Source organism: Mytilus edulis, chromosome 12 (genome assembly GCF_963676685.1).
Source record: "Mytilus edulis chromosome 12, xbMytEdul2.2, whole genome shotgun sequence".
NCBI lineage: Eukaryota > Metazoa > Mollusca > Bivalvia > Mytilida > Mytilidae > Mytilus > Mytilus edulis.
Genome location: NC_092355.1, coordinates 7,962,521 through 7,983,667, shown reverse-complemented (window position 1 = coordinate 7,983,667; position 21,147 = coordinate 7,962,521). Strand labels below are relative to the sequence as shown.

The window sequence follows — 21,147 nt, the reverse complement described above, 5'->3', positions numbered from 1 at the left end:
TTTCTAAATTAATTTAGCTTATCGAATCCAAATTTGTATATTGAATTGTATTCTGAGACGTCTTGTGTTCCTCAATTACAAGACTGAAGAATAAACATCTTTAGAAAAAATGTTTAATTCATCATCACCTTCCAATACTGAATATAAGCAAATAAAATTGAAAATGGAAATGGGGAATGTGTCAAAGAGACAACAACCCGACCAAATAAAAAACAACAGCAGAGGGTCACCAACAGGTCTTCAATGTAGCGAGAAATTCCCGCACCCGGAGGCGTCCTTCAGCTGGCCCCTAAACAAATATATACTAGTCCAGTGATAATGAACGCCATACTAATTTCCAAATTGTACACAAGAAACTAAAATTAAAATAATACAAGACTAACAAAGGCCAGAGGCTCCTGACTTGGGACAGGCGCAAAAATGCGGCGGGGTTAAACATGTTTTTTGAGATCTCAACCCTCCCCCTATACCTCTAACCAATGTAGAAAAGTAAACGCATAACAATACGCACATTAAAATTCAGTTCAAGAGAAGTCCGAGTCTGATGTCAGAAGATGTAACCAAAGAAAATAAACAAAATGACAATAATACATAAATAACAACAGACTACTAGCAGTTAACTGACATGCCAGCTCCAGACTTCAATTAAACTGACTGAAAGATTATATGATTTCATCATATGAACATCAGGCACAATCCTTCCCGTTAGGGGTTTAGTATCATACCATCATAACATATATGAGAAGAACATAACCCGTGTCATGCCAACAACTGTTTTTAGAATAAATGTGTTTAGTTCCGATGCAAAGACCTTATCAGTGACTCAATATTAACGCCAAAATATGCAATCTTTAATGACTTGACAACATTATCATAATCATATCCCTTCTTAATAAGTCTATTCAAAGGTTTTGTAAGTTTTTGAGATGAATACTGACACCTTTGTGCTTTATAAAGAATATTTCCATAACAAATTGGATGTGAAATACCTGAACGTATTAGAAGTCTGCATGTTGAGCTATATTTACGAATGATGTCTTTATACCGATGATAGAATTTAGTAATTGTTTTGACTAGTTTGTGATATCGAAAACCCTGGTGTAATAATTTTTCAGTAATACATAAATTTCTCTCGTTAAAATCTAAAACATTGTTACATACACGAGCGAATCGTACAAGTTGAGATATATAAACACCGTAAGATGGTGACAAGGGAACGTCACCATCTAAAAACGGATAATTAACGATAGGAAATAAAAAATCATCCCTTTTATCATAAATTTTAGTATTCAGCTTTCCATTAGTGATATAGATATCAAGATCGAGAAAAGGGCAGTGGTCATTGTTAGTATTAGCTTTATTTAAAGTAAGTTCAACAGGATAAATTTCATTAATATATGTAAAAGTATAGTTTTAACAGTATTCTTAATACTTTTTTTTTATCATAGTTGATGGACATTGGGGCCTTTGGTCGTCTGCGAGATGTCCTATTACCTGTGGTAATGGAATAGGAATGAAAACTAGACGATGTGACAACCCTCCCCCTTTCTGATGATGGAAATGGTTGTGTTGGTTGTGATACAGAGAGAAAACTATATTCCTTGGGGAATTGTGACGGTCAGTAATGTTATATATTTTGCATATCGTTTCTGATGACAGTTGTGTTTTATGCTGTTTCTTGGCTTTTACGGGTAAATAGTCAAGCCATTGTTTAATTGTGATATTTTACTGAATAAACAAGTCATGTGATAGCTGTACAAATACAATGACAAAGGGCATATTTGACAATCCTTTCCATAATTGACCATTTATTCATTTCATTTCTAATTACGAGTACATTTGTTTAAAGGCCAATTTACCTCTAATGTTTTCTTACTTTTTTCTTGCTACCGTAATTGGAAGTCATAGGGGCCTTTTATAGCCGACCATACGGTATTTGTTTTCTCATTGTTGAAGGTCGTACGGTTTGCCTATAAATACATCCACTTCATTTGAATTTTTGGTGGATGGTTGTCTCATTGGCAATCATACCACATCTCCTTATTTTATGATAGATGGATTAGTAATTTTGCACAAATATCCTGGTCCTTGCAGCGAACATATTTTTAGTTATGGAACAGGTTATGGATTCCTTAAACAATTTATGAATAGAGTGATATTTTACAAAAGTTGCTACACGAAAACACAGGAACGAAATATTACTTGCAAGGTCTTAAAACTTCAATGATAATCTATACAATGAAAATCTCCACAGACGATTCCTGTCATAACATAAGGCGATTTCAGGTGCAAATGTAAAAATATGTGTTGTCAGTATATATCATGTGTATCATAAATAGCGTGTATTTAAATAAATTAATGTTTCTTATATATGAAACTATGCATTTGCTCGTTAGTGCATCCCCGGTGTTCGGTTATGTGAATGTTGCTAAGCCTCGTTATTTCTAATTATGGAAATTTTTTCTTTCTTTTTGGGATTTTCAGGTTTTTGATTTCACCCTTAGTATTATTTTTCCTTTTTCCTTTTAAATGTGACAGTGAACCAATATGACTTAAAAATATAAATCGAGATAAAAAATGCAATATATATAATTATAATTTCGCATTTTTGTCTTTAATTTCATATAATGCCTGCCATTTTTTTTCCAGAATCGTGCAAAGATGCAGGCAAAAAAAAATCTGGTAAATATAATTCCTTACAAACAATATTTCCATTATCAGCACTTAATTTGAAAAGCATAATTTTACTTTTTTTTTTCTATTATTTTCTAATTCATCAAAGGGATCAAAAATAAAAAATCCACAGTGATAAGTTCAATAGAAAATTTATTATTACAACAACAAAAAATACTTTAAAAAACAAATAAACAAAGTCAAGAAACGACAGACTGGCTATTCATGTACTTCTTATTCTTTATATCAACCACTAATCAAACCTTTATCTGCTGTATTTTAAAGGCTCTTAACAAATTGTCATTTTCGATGCCATCAAAAAACATAAGAACTTTGAAGACATACTATTCTATTTTTTGGCAATTCAGTGTATTTATTTTTAAAGTAAAAGATAGAATAGAAAATTTATAAAAAAAAGGCGGAAAATACCAATGGGACTTTCAAAACTCATTTGTTGAAGAAAAACTAACAATGTTAGGTGAAAAAAACCCTGAAAAAAGTCGAAAAGACGACAAGTCCACAAAACACAACATATAACACTGAAGATTGAGCAATACAACCCTCTCCTCCCCCAAAAAAACCCACACAACCGGGGCTCCGGAAAGGTTAGCACTTACTACTCCAAACATGTGGCACAAATTACTTTGTGATTGTCTTTTTGATAACTTCTTGATTTTTCATAGTCGAAAAGTATTCTTCTATCTATTTAATTTGGGAAATCAACAACTCTTGTCGGTATACATGAAACAATCATCACGCATATAAGATACCTGTAGCCACAAACAATGAAAACTTATCACAGTGATCAGATACTTCTATTATACTTTGAAGAAAGAATCATTTTAAATTACACAAAAAAAAAAGATTACAATGCCAATTTAAAGAGTCGGATAAAGAAACCATATATTTGTTGTTTGGACAGTTTTTAGTGTTAAGCAGGACCTTCACTAATCTGCTATTGTATGATGAGTGTTAACTTTAGCATATAAGATCATCATAGTTTTTCGGAATGATTCGAATTGCTCAATCTATAGTGTTTTGTTACTTGTAGTTCGAGTGCACATTTGTATCTTCTCCTCTCTTTTCAAGCAGACAGCTTTAATATAAAAAAGATTATACATAAAATAACAATAAATCTTTACCAATGCTAAACACTTAAAAACCAATGAATAATCTGACAACGACTAGCATAAACAAAACATATACTTTATACATAACGCTTTCTTCAACAGGTCATACGCTGAATATATAAATAGTTATCAAAGATACCAGGATTATAATTTAGTACGCCAGACGCGCGTTTCGTCTACATAAGACTCATCAGTGACGCTCATATCAAAATATTTATAAAGCCAAACAAGTACAAAGTTGAAGAGCATTGAGGATCTAAAATTCCCAAAAGTTGTGCCAAATACGGCTAAGGTAATCTATGCCTGGGATAAGAAAATTCTTAGTTTTTCGAAAAATGATTCGAATTGCTCAATCTGTAGTGTTTTTGTTACTTGTAGTTTGAGTGCATATTTGTATCTTCTCCTCTCTTTTGGCTATACTTTTTGGACCTTATGGATTATAGCTCTTCATCTTTTATATAAGCTTTGGATTTCAAATATTTTGGCCACGAGCATCACTGAAGAGACATGTATTGTCGAAATGCGCATCTGGTGCAAGAAAATTGGTACCGTTAATTTTATTCAAGCAGACAGCTTTAATATAAAATTATTATACATAGAACAACAATAAATCTTTAACAATGACGGTTATAAATATCATTTTCCATTTGCTGTAGATGGAGAATGGAAAAAAGCAAGAAAATTAAAAAGGAAATTTCACCACAGACTAATGAAGAATATCATGAATTAAAAAACCCAAATGAACTTTATATTTCACATGAGAGTGTAAGTAAGGATGAATATCATTTGATATTTGTTCCTGATATATCACTTTGAGGGGTTCATGTGAGATTGTGAAAATAAATGTCAACTGGTTTTTGTTTCCCATATATCATTTTGAGAGATTTCACATAAGGCTGTTAATAATTGTAAACTGGTTTTTGTTTCTCATGTATCATTTTGAGGGATTGTTCATGAGGCTGTAGGGATAATTGTAAACTGGTTTTTGTTTCTCATATAGCAGTTTGAGGGATTGCACATGAGGCTGTAGGGATAAATCTGAACTGATTTGTGCTTCCTAATTATCATCTTTAGGCTGACGGGGTTTTTGACATTGATTTCCGTGGAAATATGATGTGGCATCTGATGACATTGATTACCATAGGAATCTTTTAATTGATTACTGTAAATTCAGAAATTATTGCGAGGTTTTTATTATTGCGAATAATGCGACTGAGTTGTAAACGCAATAATTAAAACTCGCATTTTGTAATATTTCAACAGAATTAAGCATGACTTTTCTCAAAAGCATTGAGGATCTAAAATTTCCAAAAGTTGTGCCAAATACGGCTAAGGTAATCTATGCCTGGGATAAGAAAATCCTTAGTTTTTCGAAAAATGATTCGAATTGCTCAATCTGTAGTGTTTTGTTACTTGTAGTTTGAGTACATATTTATATCTTCTCCTCTCTTTTCAAGCAGACAGCTTTAATATAAAAAAGATTATACATAGAATAACAATAAATCTTAACAATGACGGTTATAAATATCATTTTCCAATTTTCTATTTGCTGTAGATGGAGATTTGAAAAAAGCAAGAACATTAAAAATGAAATCTCATTACAGACTAATGAAGAATATCATGAATTAAAAAACCCAGATGAACTTTATATTTCACATAAGACTGTAAGTAAGGATGAATATCATTTGATATTTGTTCCTGATATATCACTTTGAGGGGCTCACGTGAGATTGTAGAAATAAATGTCAACTGGTTTTTGTTTCTCATATATCATTTTGAGGGATTTCACATAAGGCTGTAGGGATAATTGTAAACTGGATTTTGTTTCTCATATATCATATTGAGGGATTGTTCATAAGGCTGTAGGGATAATTGTAAACTGTTTTTTTTATTCTCATATAGCAGTTTGAGGGATTGCACATGAGGCTGTAGGGATAAATCTGAACTGGTTTGTGCTTCCTAATTATCATATTTAGGCTGACGGTATTAATGTTAATTGGTTTTTGACATTGATTTCCGTGGAAATATGATGTGGCATCTGATGACATTGATTACCATAGGAATCTTTTAATTGATTATGTAAAATAAATTTTGGTTAACATTTTGCATTTAGTAGTTTTCTTCTTTTTAAGTTTACATGTACCACTGCAAAACACAAAAAAAACAATCTGACAACGACTAGTATAAACAAAACATATACTTTATACATAACGCTATCTTCAACAGGTCATATGCTGAATATATAAAGATGGCAATAACATTTGCTGAATCATAATCATTATATAACGATTTCACCTTCTACCCATATACTAAATAAACGCCATCACCAACATACCATTTATTGACTATATAACGTCAATTTCAAGATACCATATACATTGTTCAAATCATTTTAGCCTTAGATGCACGAATTTTTGACTTTTTACAAGCTGTCAGTAACTGCGAGTACTTACATCTGTACTAAGTGTCTTTTGTGTTGTGGGGATGTATAAATACACTGCCACGTCCGGTTTGTGTTTTTTGTAAGATGTCTTTCTGCTCTGTATCGATCTGATGAGTTGAGTCATTTTCAACTGATTGTTATAGTTTAACTGTTACCCCACTGTCCCGGGTTAAGGGGAGGGTTAGCCCCTTCAAACTAGTTTAACCCCACCACATTCTGTATGCGCCTGTCCCAAGTCGGGAGACTGTAATTCAGTTGTTTTTGTTTGTTGATTTATATTATAGATATAAGAAGATGTGGTATGAGTGCCAATGAGACAACTCTCTATCGAAGTCACAATTTATAAAAGTAACCCATTATAGGTGAAAGAGCGGTCTTCAACACGGTACCTTGGCTCACACCACACAACAAGCTATAAAGGGCCCCAAAAATTACTAGTGTAAAACCATTCAATTGTGTTTGTTTTCATTCATTATTTTGTACATAAATCAGGCCTTTAGTTTTTATTCCTTTGAATTGTTTTACAATTTTTGTCAATTCAGTACCTTTAATAGCTGACTATGCGATATCAGTTTTACTCAAAGGCCGCACGATGACCTATAGTTGTTAACTTCTATGCCATTTGGTCTCTTGTTTGAAGTTTTATCATTATATATATATAACACTTTCACCAATTTACAATATAGAAATTACATAACGCCATCACGAACATACCACTGAATTACTATAGAAAGCTTCCACCAACATACCACTGAATTACTATAGAAAGCTTCCACCAACATACCACTGAATTACTATAGAAAGCTTCCACCAACGTACCACTGAATTACTATAGAAAGCTTCCACCAACAGACCACTGAATTACTATAGAAAGCTTCCACCAACATACCACTGAATTACTATAGAAAGCTTCCACCAACATACCAGTGAATTACTATAGAAAGCTTCCACCAACATACCACTGAATTACTATAGAAAGCTACCACCAACATACCACTGAATTACTATAGAAAGCTTCCACCAACATACCACTGAATTACTATAGAAAGCTTCCACCAACATACCACTGAATTACTATAGAAAGCTACCACCAATATACCACTGAATTACTATAGAAAGCTTCCACCAACATACTACTGAATTACTATAGAAAGCTTCCACCAACAAGAAAGCTTCCACCAACATACCACTGAATTACTATAGAAAGCTACCACCAACATACCACTGAATTACTATAGAAAGCTTCCACCAACATACCACTGAATTACTATAGAAAGCTACCACTAACATACCACTGAATTACTATAGAAAGCTTCCACCAACATACCACTGAATTACTATAGAAAGCTTCCACCAACATACCACTGAATTACAATAGAAAGCTTCCACCAACAGACCACTGAATTACAATAGAAAGCTTCCGCCAACATACCACTGAATTACTATAGAAAGCTTCCACCAACAGACCACTGAATTACAATAGAAAGCTTCCACCAACGTACCACTGAATTACTATAGAAAGCTTCACCAACAGACCACTGAATTACTATAGAAAGCTTCCACCAACATACCACTGAATTACTATAGAAAGCTTCCACCAACATACCACTGAATTACTATAGAAAGCTTCCACCAACATACCACTGAATTACTATAGAAAGCTATCACCAACATAGAAAGCTTCCACCAACAGACCACTGAATTACTATAGAAAGCTTCCACCAACGTACCATATAATACTAACGATATAAGGCTAGAACAAGAATACCATTTACTGTCCGTATTGTAATACGGCATATCCCAATTACATACAAATTTCATGCATGAGAAATGCAAGGAAAAAAGTATTCAGTAGTATTCAAATAATGACGATAATACGAACTGCCCGACATATATAAGGTGAAGTAGGTTTTAATATAGGGTAACTTCTGCAATGTCGGTTCTCCAAATGGTGAGCAGGTTGCAATGGTAAAAGTTTTGTAAGACGCAAGGTTTTCTTATCATCTGGGAGTTTACAATTGATCCTGGACCACAGTTATAGTCATTGGTTCACAAATATAGTCATTAGTGAGGGCAGTGTATAACTTGCATTTTTTTCATACATCTTTCAACTTTGTATGTAATTATATCTTTTGCATGGAATAGTAGGCTATGTAGTGGGATGAAATTACATGATCAAAAAATTTGGGTGATAATTTTTAGGTAAAGTAGTGATATGGTCCAGTTTTAAAATTAGCAGCAGTGAAACTTAATTAAAGAACTCTTTATCATGGAATTGTCCTTATTATGATTTAGAGGTGGTAGACTTTTCTATTGTTTTTCATACAATTTGTCCAAGAAATAATACACTATGCTGTAAAAGAAATGTTGAGGTATCGTAGGTGGGTTTTTTATGTGATACTAAAATAAATGCACAATGCAATAACTGTGTTTTTGGGCCAGTTTAAATTGTCTGTTTTTTTAAGATCGTTTTCTTTTTTTCTTAATACGGAGAGTTTGAAATTGCTACCCTATAGTATAGGTTCATGAAAAATTATGCGTTTTGGATAAAAAAAAAATCTATAACTGAAGATCGTATATTGACCTCACTGTGTGTTTTTGTAGTTTCCAAGTCGTAGGGTTGCTGTCCCATTATCGTAAACTGCATATATTTATTATTCGTATTCTAAATTAAAGCTGCGAAGACATCCTTTCAACGATTATAGACATAGTAACAGTAATCTCAAAATCCATGTATCACCGTGTAACATCAGTACACCGGAAATAGGTACTAAGCAAGCGGAGAATCATCAATTTTGACCTGACACGGTAAGAAAATCTTTGTTTTGTTTACATAATGTCAATGTGTACCTCACTCTTTATATAATTGTTGTTTTAAGAAATGATTTTATCGTAAATTCGTGATAAGGAAAGTCTTATTATTTTCTCAAAACAAGAACGCTTACTAAAAATAGTTGCAAATACTTGACCAAGAAGTTGGCACTCGTCTCATTCCATATGATTCTATATTCATTACAACTATTTTCCTGATAGAAGGCCACTGTGTGTGCGTAATAAGTATAGTTGTTTCAATAATTGGCATTGAAATCTTTCAGACATATGTTATTTTTGGATATTTTAGTCTGGAAAGACGCGTTGTATATGGTGTATAGCTGACCAAATAAATCCATATGTACGGTGCATAGTTAAGTGAATGTACGGTACATAGCTTTTCCAAAAGTGTTTAAAAAAATGTACAACCACTTCAATCCGGATCAAGTAAATTCAAAACCAGTTATATGATCACTAATTAACGATGTGTATAAATATGGGGGAATTCTAATGTCAGTTATATCTAATAAAGCTAGTCATCAATTGAATGCTTGTGATGAAATCACACAATTCTTTGCGTTGTTTAATTTATGTAATTTCAATTCTGAGTATTGATAGATAAACAGTAGAATGATCTCCTAATAGTGTATAACAGAAGGATCGAGAAACTCGTATTCACATACCAGCGTTTTCTATCTAGAGCTGCTCGTTACAGGACGCTTGCAATTGCATAAATTGGGATCGCTGTATTTCGCTCATGCATATAACTTTATACTATTACACGATCATAAAACAAGCTGTTTTATAACTGGTTATTCAAAAAAAAAAGGATGACCCTTCATATATGTCAAGGCTGCATGCTGCATCTACCCCTGCGGATATGTTCAATTCATGTAATTTGATGCTCGACTCATTTCGACTTATGCACAAGAACTGTACTACTTGATTAGCTCGTTTTGACAGTCAGTCATACACAGTTTTAGGGTTAAAATATAAACCAAAGTGATAATCAAACTCATAAGTCGAAAAAAAACTGACAATGCCATGACAACAGTAAACAAAAAACAAAATAGAAGACTTAAGACTGAGCAACACGCCCTCCCCCCCCCCCCCCACCCACCAAAAAAAAAAATAACAACAACCAAAAGACAACATAAAAACACTTGACTCTGAAATTAAACTGTTTTTAAAAAAAAAAAACTTCAATACACAAATTGCAATTTCAAATGGTACATGTATTTTCAATCTCTTATGCATATACAAGGAAAGTTAAAGAAAATGAAGGAATCGCATGAACTATAAACGGAAAAAGACCGGTGACATCGTCAATAATGCATATAGATTGTTAAACTCGCATTGAGGTGCTTCATGAACTAATTCCTAGATCTCTTGTAGATGGGAAAAACATTCTCCTGCATACACCCCTCCCCTAGAATTTCAAATGGTCGTCCCCTTATGAAAATATATAAAAATATGTATCTTTATATATCTTATAGATCAAGCAAAAAAGTGTGGTCCATGCTTCAAAATGCTCACAACCGTGGCAACCTCGCGGTTGACACAAAGATCCACCCGCTGGGTGTTAAAATATCCATATCTACTGATATGAACGTACATAAACATATACGCTATCATTGACATAGCTAGTAAGTAAAGAGTAGAGAGACATTTTTGCGTCCAGAACAAAGTCTTTTTACGGGAAATGTTTGCCTGTAGTAAACAGTTTACACATGTTCATACCCAGTAAATATTATTTTGAATGGATATACCCAGTGAGGTATTTTAATTCAAGTAACTATACCTCAAGATATATTTTAGTTATGAAATTATGGACGAATAAACTTACTACTTGTACGAAATCGTATTATTGTGTTATTTTTCAATTTGCAGCCCCGCAATCTAATGTTCATTTAAGATATAATATTACATGTAGTATTGACATTGTGTAAGTTGCTATTGGCTTTGAACCAGCGATCAGTAACTGCGAGTACTCTTGTGTCTGTACTTAGAGGCTTTTTGTTGTGGATATGTGTAAGTATCCTGCCACGTCCACTCTGTTTTTATTAGCTGTAATTTTCTATTTGTATCCATCTGATGAGTTCAGCCTTTTACAACTAATTTTTATAGTTTGTTCTTATGTTGTACTGTTGCACCACTGTTCCAGGTTTCGAGGAGGATTGGCGCCTTCAAACAAGTTAATCCTGCCCCATTCTGCATGTGCCCGTCCCAAGTCAGGATCCTGAAATTCAGCTGTTGTCATTTGTTGCTGTGTATCATTTTTCTTGTTCGTTCATTATTTTGTACATTAGTCAGGCCGTTAGTTTTCTCGTTTGAATTGTTTTACATTTACCATTTTGGTGCCTTTTATAGCTGACTATACCGTATGGGTTTGCTCATTGCTGAAGGCGGTACGGCGACCTATGGTAGATTTATGTCAAATTGCTAATTTGATATAGAAATAAGGAGATGTGGTAGGATTACTAAAGCGACAAATATCCACCAAATTTCAAATGAAGTGGATGAACACATTTATTGGCAACCGTACGGCCTTCAACAATGAGAAAAACCTATATCGCATATAGAAATAAAGTTATTTGGTGAGACAACTATCATCAAAAGCTAAAATAAAGTGGATGTAAGTAGTTATAGGCAACCGTACGGCCTTCAACAATGAGAAAACCCCATACCGTATAGTCGGCTATAAAAAGGCATCGACTTGAAAAATATGAAACAATACAATTGAAAAAACTAACGGCCTAATTTATAAAAAAAAATTTACGAGAAACAAATATGACAGACATGAACCAACGAACACCACTGAACTACAGGCTCCTGATTTGGGACAGGCACATAAAGAATGTGGCGGGGTTAAACATGTTTGTGGGCACTCGACCCTTCCCCTAACCTTGGACAGTGATGTCGGCTATAAAAGATATCGACATTAAAAATGTGAATTCAATTTAGAAAACTAACGTCCTAATCTATAATACTGAATTCAATTGATAACACCAATTTTGAGTTTCGATTAAAATGAATGCTATTGCTGGCAAAGCTTGAGATGCTATCTAAACTTTGTCGACAAAGAGAAAATACTAACTCTTATTTGGGGTATTGCACCTCACAACCGTTATTTTTTACAAATGGGCAACCGGAAGTCGACTGACTAATATTAAGAAGTTGGTCAAGTTTATTTGATACAAATGTATATGGTAGATCAACATAACTTATATCTGAAATTAATATAAAAAGTTCAATAGTAATTGAAATAAAAACTTTTCATATTATAACTATTTAAAAAAATCACGCTTATTCAATCTGTTAATCTCCTGTATTTAGCATGTAAGTAATTCATTAATAGCAGCCCAGTATGCTCATTGAAATTGAATTCATCGGAAGTAAACATAGAGTGGGAGAACAATAGTTATAGAATATTTAGGAACTTTACAAAAAAATGCATATGCAAAGGAACATGCATGATCAAAACATGTTAATGTAAAAAAAAAATATGACGTTCTCTGTGGAAACCAGTGTCACCTTGAGTAACAAAATAGAATTATCGGATAAACAAATATTTAATTTCAATTGTTCGCTTATTCACTTTATCCATCTAACTGTAATTATAACAATTTGTATAACGAAAAATAAAGATTTTGATAAATGTTTGTTTGAATTTAACCCATATGATCCCAAAACAAGTATGGTCAGCTGGACCGTAAGTATACTCATACGGTCCGACCGTACGCGTATGGTCCGACCGTACGAGTATACGTATACGGTCCGGACCGTACGCGTACGGTCCAAATACTCGTATGGTCTGGAACATATACATGTAGTTAGTATATGGTATGCTGGTGAAAATGTTATACAATAGTCCAGTGGTATGTTGGTTATTGCGTTCTGTTATCTCTATATTGTAAATTGATTATTCAGTTTGTATGTGGTGTGGTGGTAATTGCGTTATACAGTCAATTCATGGTATGCTAGTGATGCATTTTATTCAGTTGATGGCTTACAGGTGAACGCGTTATTTAATGATTAAATGATATGCTGGTGTCAGTATATGTTTTTGACAGTGTTATATGTTCAGTGGTATAAACTATTATGTTAGTGATAACAGTTGTCAGATTGGTCATTGGTTTTTTTAATTATTTTTCAGTGGTTATCTAAAAACAAAAAAAAACTACAAATTAACATCAACATTTATTGAGAAAAGTAAAATATTAAATTATTCCAAAGGAAATTAATGTCACCAGGTGCCACATCGTATTCCTATTTACATTTATCCCTACAGCCTGATTTGAAATCCCGAAAAATGATTTAAGATACACAAAAACTGTTTACACTTATCCCTACAATCTCATGTGAAATACCTCAAAATGATATATTAGAAACCAAAACCAGTTGACATATATTTTTATAATCTCATATGAAACCCCTTAAAATGAAAGATGAGGAAAAAATACCAAATGACATTTATCCTTACAGCTTCAAGTGAAATATAAAGTTTATCGTTGTTTTTTAAATTCATGATATTCTTCCTTTTCAATTTTCTTGCTTTCTTCCTTTCTCCATCTACAGCAAATAGAAAATTGTAAATTATATTTATTACCGTAATTGTAATAGATTTTTTGTTGTTTTATGCATAATCTTTTTATATTACTGCTTTATACTTGAAAAGAGAGGTGCAACTACAAATCACAAGTCACAGAAACATTGACAACACCTTGGTAAAAAAAAGATTTTTTTTTAAAGAAAAACACCGAACAGAAAACTATGGATCGAGAAATTTGAACTATTCCAAAAACCTAGGTTATTCTTATATGCTCATCATACAATAGCAGATTGGTGAATGTCTCTTGTTCAACACTAAAAACTGTCCAAAAACCGTAAACCATCGGTACCTATAAATACTGTTACCCTTAAACATGTTAAAAAAAACGTTAAAATTAAAAACAAATACATTGCTTCTTTATCCGACACTTTAAATTAACATTTAAATCGATTTTTGTTTGTAATTTAAAATGATTCTTTCTTCAAAGTATAATAGAAGTATTAGAACACTATGATTAGTGTTCATTGTTTGTGGCTACTTGTATATTATATGCGTGATGTTTATTTCATGTATACTGACAAGAGTTGTTAATTGTTCCAATAAAATATATAGTAGATTACTTTTCGCCGATGAAAAAACAAGAAGTTATCAAAGAGACAATCACAATTCACAACCGATCTTTTACTTGGGTTTCGTGCCGTTTTTTTTCTCTCACCTAACATTGGTAGATTTTCTTCAACTAATGCGTTTTGAATGTCCAATCGGTATGTTCCGCCTTTTTATTATTTCTCTTATCTCTTTTACATACAAAAATAACCTGAATTTCCAAAACTAGAATAGTCTTAAAAGTTCCTATGTTTTTTTAATGGCTTCGAAAATGTCAATTTGTTTAGAACCTTTCAAAATACAACAAATATTGATTTGGCTTGCGTCTTTTTACAATAAAAAAAAGTACTTTTTGGAAAGCATTATTTTCCTTTTTTTACTATTCTAATGCAAAGGGATCAAATGGGACACTAAAAACTTATTAGTTGATGAAAAACTAATAATGTTAGGTGCAAAAAATACGAAAAAAGTGCAGATTATACAAGTATTGTATATAAGTAATTCATTTGTAATTATATTTACCTATTTTTTTGTTTTTGCCTGCATCTTTTCACGATTCTGAAAAATAGAAATTGTAGGCATTATATGAAATTGAAGACAAAAAGACAAAAATAAGTTATAATAAATATAATACACACACATATATATATATATATATATATATTGCATTTTTATCTCGATTTATATTTTTAAAGTCGTATTGTAGCGTCTTCAATATAAATATCACTTAATTCATCAGTTGTTTTAAGGAATCCATACCCTGTTCCATCACTTAAAATGTGTTCGCTGCAAGGATTCGGATATTTGTGCGCAATTGAGAAAAAGAAAAAAAATGTTGAATTACGGAAAGGATTGTCAAATATGCCCTTTTAATGGGTTTGATATTTGTACAGCTATAACATGTCTGGTAAAATATCACAATTAAAAAATGCTTTGACTATTTACCCGTAAATGCCAAGCAATAGTGTAAATGTCAATCAATAATTAAAAGTACAACTGTCATCAGAAACGATATACAAAAATTATAATATTACTTACTGTGACATTTTCCCAAGGAACATAGTTTTCTCTTCATATCACAACCAACACAACCATTTCCACCACCAGAAGGAGCAGGGTTGTCACATCGTCTAGTTCTTATTCCTATGCCATTACCACAGGTAACAGAACATCTCACAGACGACCAGAGGCCCCAATGTCCATCAACTATGATACAAAAGAATAAAGAATATTGTTAAAAAATATACATGGCTTATATTCAGTATTGCAAGGTGATGGTGATTTAAACATTTTTTTTCTAAAGTACGTTGTGCTTTATTTGTATTAGGCTCAAAGACATATCTGCTTCCTTTTTTCATTAGCTGTGTATACTTCAATCTTGTATATGTTGTAATTAAGAAACATAAAACGTTTCAGAATACAATTTTATCCATTATTGAATCTTGGTTTAGAAATTATATTGAAATTAAGATTCCAAAGCCCTCAGGCAGAGTGGTCCATAATTATCTATTCATCTTTGGTCTTAGTGTTTTATCGTTCTGTTTTTAATTATCTATTCATCTTTGGTCTTAGTGTTTTATCGTCCTAATGAAAATGACATCAGAAGCAACAATTCAAGCATCTATTCCAAATTCAAAACAAAAGCATTGTAACTATTTTTTTTAATGTTCGTTTGAATTTTAAAATAACAAACAGACCGTTCAAATGGAAATAAATGTACGCTCAAAACACAACCCTTGTTTTGTTTCTTTCTGACTTTAATGGTATGTAGGAGATTATATTTTCAAGACGTACATGTACATTAATAAAAAATCAAACAAATTTCAATTTGGATATACGAAGTAAGTATCAAGAATGCTAGTTGGTATTCACATTTATATTAAGGAATTTTATCAACCATTCAATATGACACGTCAACTTTATAAAATTATTTGTATACGTCTATTACGTAATACCCCTCTTCATATCACATTTGTTAATATTGTTAAAAAGTTGACAGTGCTGCTTTCAATATCGTAGCAACTAGTATAGCCGTTATGTCTTAGATATCTATCTATGTCGACCGATAAGCTACGTAGCTAGCCTATCAAAATGACGTGATGGATTATATCCTTTCTGACGCCTTTTTGGATTTTCTAGAAACATACATTTTTTGGTCTATCTAGATCTATTAAGCCGATAGGCTAGCTGCACGTTCGATAGTAGCCCAACGTAGCACCTACCATATTGAACGCAATCCAGATATAATATGTAGTGGAGTGTTACGTAGTTTACCTATACAAATATTTTTATAAAATTTAATTTTAATACTTCCTAACAGATTTAAAGGAAGACATAACTTAAGCTGCATCTGGCAATACGTTTTGGAAATCTGGGTCCTCAATGTTCTTTAACTTCGTACTTTATGTGGCCTTTTAATTTGTAATGTGGGCGTCACAGGTGAAATTTGGTAAAACAAAACACACTTTTGGCGTTTACAAGTATTAGCTTGGTATCTGTGATGAGTTTACACAATACTTCTTAATACAATATTCTACATTAAGCCTAATATATATTTGCTGGGTGTCACTTGTATATATATACTACATGTGCTATCAAATATGCGTGTTTGGCAGTTTACAATGAGGATGATTTAAAGAAGTACGGTCTCACTAAAAATATTCTCTACTACTGCTGCCTCTTTTGCTGCCGTGCCATTTATTGACCAGGTTTAAGTAGTAGTGATACCATCAACACATGTCTACTGGAAATATGCATTGATAAATTCTTCACTGTTGGATGGATTGGTGTTTAATGTATAGTTGTGAATGTACTTTAAATATACATTCTACTCTGCTATGTGGTTGACACATCCTTATTGAATGGATGAATGATGATCCTTTACATTTGGTTGTAATTATTACAGCATTTCACATGTTAATGTAATTTGAATATGAACCTAGAATATGAATTTGGAAGACATGTTATCCTTCCGAAATGACTCAGACGCGCACACACGCTTGAAGACACCTCTTGCATAGCAGAGAAGAAGCAAATACAGAGTTCTTGATTTGATCCGGTCGAGATCTTATTAATCACCTTCTGCATCACAGATGAACATGCTAACTATAGACCACCGAAGCGGTTGAAAGATATTTAAAGAAACAGTCAATAGTTTTACAAATACACATTTATGTTGCATAATTACTATGCAACTAGACAACAAATTCGTCTTCTTCATGTAATGATTAATAGTGAAAAAAGTTCCTATAACGATAGAAAAAGTTGTCTTCTGAACATTTTCATTTTTTTTATGCCTTGCTCTTTTCATCCCTAAGAACTTATAAGTTCTTTTATCACACTGTTTTGCGTTCAGTTTGGTAAGTCGAATAAGAAAATCAAGCACTAGAGTTCCAAAAAAAGCCGCCAAGTAAAATAACTCAAACTCAAAATACGTGGTATCGAAATCTGTACACACCATGACCAAGAAGACAATCGACGAAAAGGAATCCAAAAGTTTACACAACACTATACCGTATACAGACAAATAAGTATAAGCAACAAGAGACCAACTCAAAACTGTATTTGATTTAAGGTGCACCAGAAGGATCTGCACAAAAACAGGCGTGTAAGTAAGTAATGCTCCCGCGCAAACTATAATTCATATAAAATATAACACTATGAATATGAGGGTTAGATTCAAATATACCCAATTGAAAAAAAAATACTCCGTCAACCACCATGTTATCATTATCAAATTGGTTTCTCATCAAATTTAGATTTAGAATAGGCCCAAATGCACCTTAAACGAACTACATTGTGACCATGCCCATGAATGTGTGATTTTGATTTGAATAAAGTTCATATTAATGAGTGTCAAGTTTAAGAAATTATAAAAAAAGTATTGGTAAAATGTAAAATCACAAAAATACTGAACTTAGAGGAAAATCAATTCGGAAAGTCCATAATCATTAAAACCACACAAAATAATTTAAATATAAATGGAAATTCTCTTTATAAACAAATGTTGTAATTGTGTTTAGTTTTGTTTGATTTTGTTCAGTTTAGTGTTAGTAAAATATTATTTTTACTTTTGTTTCTATGAATGTTGGCCAACTGACAATCCGAATATCCTACGTCTTTACAATGATCTTTTTAAACTTAAAAACAATTTTCAAGACGTATAAAGTAACGTTTTAAACGAAATGTATTTCTGTGTTGATTTTCGATAATATGTAAAAAGTAAAATAACGAAAATACCGCACCTTAAGGAAAATTCAAAACGGAAAGTCCTTTAACAAATGGCAAAATCAAAAGCTCAAAGACATCAAACAAATGGAAAACAACTGTCATATACCTGCTTTTTATAGCAAGCTAAACCTCTCACTTGTATGACAGTCGCATAAAATTCGATTATATTGACAACAATGCGTGAGGAAAATTAACAGACATAATATGTTAAAATGTCAAAATTGGGGTACAGTAACTATTTATTTCATGTGGTGTTTCGTTGAAAGTTTAACTTAATTCTGGCTCTATTTCATTTGATTTAATACCATAAATCTGACGATAAGTCTTCTTCATTGTATAACTACATATCTAACATGTTTAAGACCAGGATTTCGAATTTTGAATATATTTTTTTTAAATTCTGTACAGTTTAAGAAATATTTACCTGGACAATCACCTAGATTACAAACTGTCGATTCGTTGTCGACACCTTGACACATGTTTCCGCCGTCAGAAGGTGAGGGGTTGTTGCAAGTTCTATTTCGATATATCGTGCCATTACCGCATGTCATGGAACACGATGTTGTTGTCCACGACCCCCACTGACCATCAACTTAGGAAATGAAAATATGTAAAATTAGATGTATTTGTAAAACCTTGCAATATATTTCGTATCAGTGAGAAAATTTTCTCAAAACATCGATTTGTTTTAATCTATAGTATGATTCATATTATTCGACTGGCTTTCAAAAGTATAGTTGTACCTCCAGATTTGTTAACCGTTTAACTGTGTAACGCCCAAGTAATTAGATGCCTAGAAGAGAATATAACATAAAACGTTAATGAAGATAGTGATGCATCTTTATGAGCTCATCAGTAAACACTGACCATTCTTCTATAGTGATTTTACCTTGATTGTCAAGCATTCCTAAATATTAAAATAACAAAATTACAGAACTCCAAGAAAAATCCATAACGGAAAGTCCGTAATAAGATGGCAAAATCAAATGCTCAAACACGTCAAACGAATGGATAAAAACTGTCATATTCTCGGGGGAGTCATTTGTCTATTTAAGAAATGGTGGATCAAAACCTGGTTTAATAGCTAGCCAAACATCTCACTTGTATGACAGTCGCAACAAATTTCATAGACATCGGATTTGTTATTACAGGTTATGCATGTGTACATGAATACATCAAATGTGTTTTTCTTCTGTTAAGAGTATGGTTTCTAGTTCAAATAAACCAATTTGACATTGTATGATTATTTTTTCATTACCTCTCTATTTATAATAACCTATATAAGGGACGACATCAAAAGATCGATGTAGGATAAAAAAAACTTAAATCGATTAGTTTGGGGGTGGGGGGTCAACATTGCTGGAAGTTTTGTTAATCTAAAATCGATTTTACATTATATTCATATAGGTAAATCAATTTTTCCCAAATTAAGTTAGGAAGGGGGGTAGGGGGGCTCAGCGAAAAAACTATGTGAATTAAGTTATTTATCCTACATTGAACTTTTGATGTCGTCCCTTATACGATTTCTGTTTCAAATCTTGTAATGTGTGTTATTCTTATGTGTGTTTCTTATCAGAGTAAATTATACTGAACTCGAAGTCAATTTATAAGATACTATTGAATTACCTACCTGGAATTTTACAGTTCAATATATTAAACTCTTGGATGTTTGTGACTATACCAAAATCTGTGCAGTCTCCATAAAGTTTAGCGTCTGTTTGAATGGCTGCCCATTCAAAGAGATCGGTCATATTGCAACATAACAATTGGTTTCGACTCAAAGTTCTGCAAAGTAATATTGAATTAAACTGAAATACGATGTGTCAGTGTTTCAGATATAGAGCAACATGTTTTTGCGATCTTGGATCTTTACATACAAGCAAAATTATCATATTTGTATGTTAGCTGATTGTGTCCTTTTCCCAAGTCTAACAAGTAAAGGGGGATGATGCACAGAAACTGAACCAGGATTTTTGAAAGAGGGATTAAAATTCCATAAAACGGATTATAAACCGCCTAGAGAAATGAGGCGAAAAAGATTGTGGAATATTTCATGCTAGAAAAAAATCCTATTAATCAAGAAAAAATTGATAAAAATTGTGTTTTCTTTTTGGTGACAAATAACACAATTGAAATTCGCTAAATTACTGTTGCCCAAATTCATACTTCCGTTTTTTTTTCTTCTTTTTTTTTTAATGAAGCTCATAAAAAGTTACACGAATGTTAACAGAACATGACCCTAACTCGTTTTCTCCAATCTAAAAGCATCTTTGAGTAGTTTCCATTTAAACGATACCTTTCTCTATCCAATGACATGACTTAAAAATTACGAGACTAACACCCTTACATTTGTATAATTTTCTTAAGTTCATTCTATGTCGTATATAATAATGATCATTATACTATTACAAGTCAATAATATAATACGTACAAAGCCGTTACATTTGTCATTGCCATAAATATATTGGCTGAAACGGTTGTAAAAGCATTCTCGTTTAAATCTCTGAAATAAAAAAGTTCAAAAATTAAAAATTAACCTGCAGTATTAATCCATTATTATTTTCAAAAACAGTCGTATTAGGTTGATGTTAGCAGTATTGGCTCGAAGCGTAGCCGAAGGCCAATCAGCTGATCGAGCCCCAATACGACTGTACGAGGACACACTACAGGATTAATACGAAAATACCCATTTTATGACACCT

The 21,147-nt window shown here is 32.4% G+C and overlaps 1 protein-coding gene across 1 annotated transcript in view; it reads right to left on the bottom strand.

Moving 5' to 3' along the window:
* Positions 1-14,737: 14,737 nt before the first annotated feature.
* LOC139499615 (platelet glycoprotein V-like) overlaps positions 14,738-21,147 on the bottom strand; it is a 45,129-nt gene continuing 38,719 nt past the window's right edge. Inside the window, exons 12-14 of the mRNA XM_071288362.1 lie at positions 18,870-19,037; positions 15,254-15,421; positions 14,738-14,773 (exon numbers count right to left, since the gene is read on the bottom strand). Coding sequence (XP_071144463.1) covers positions 14,766-14,773; positions 15,254-15,421; positions 18,870-19,037 — 344 coding nt within the window. The 3' untranslated portion in view covers positions 14,738-14,765. The remainder of the gene's footprint in view (positions 14,774-15,253; positions 15,422-18,869; positions 19,038-21,147) is intronic.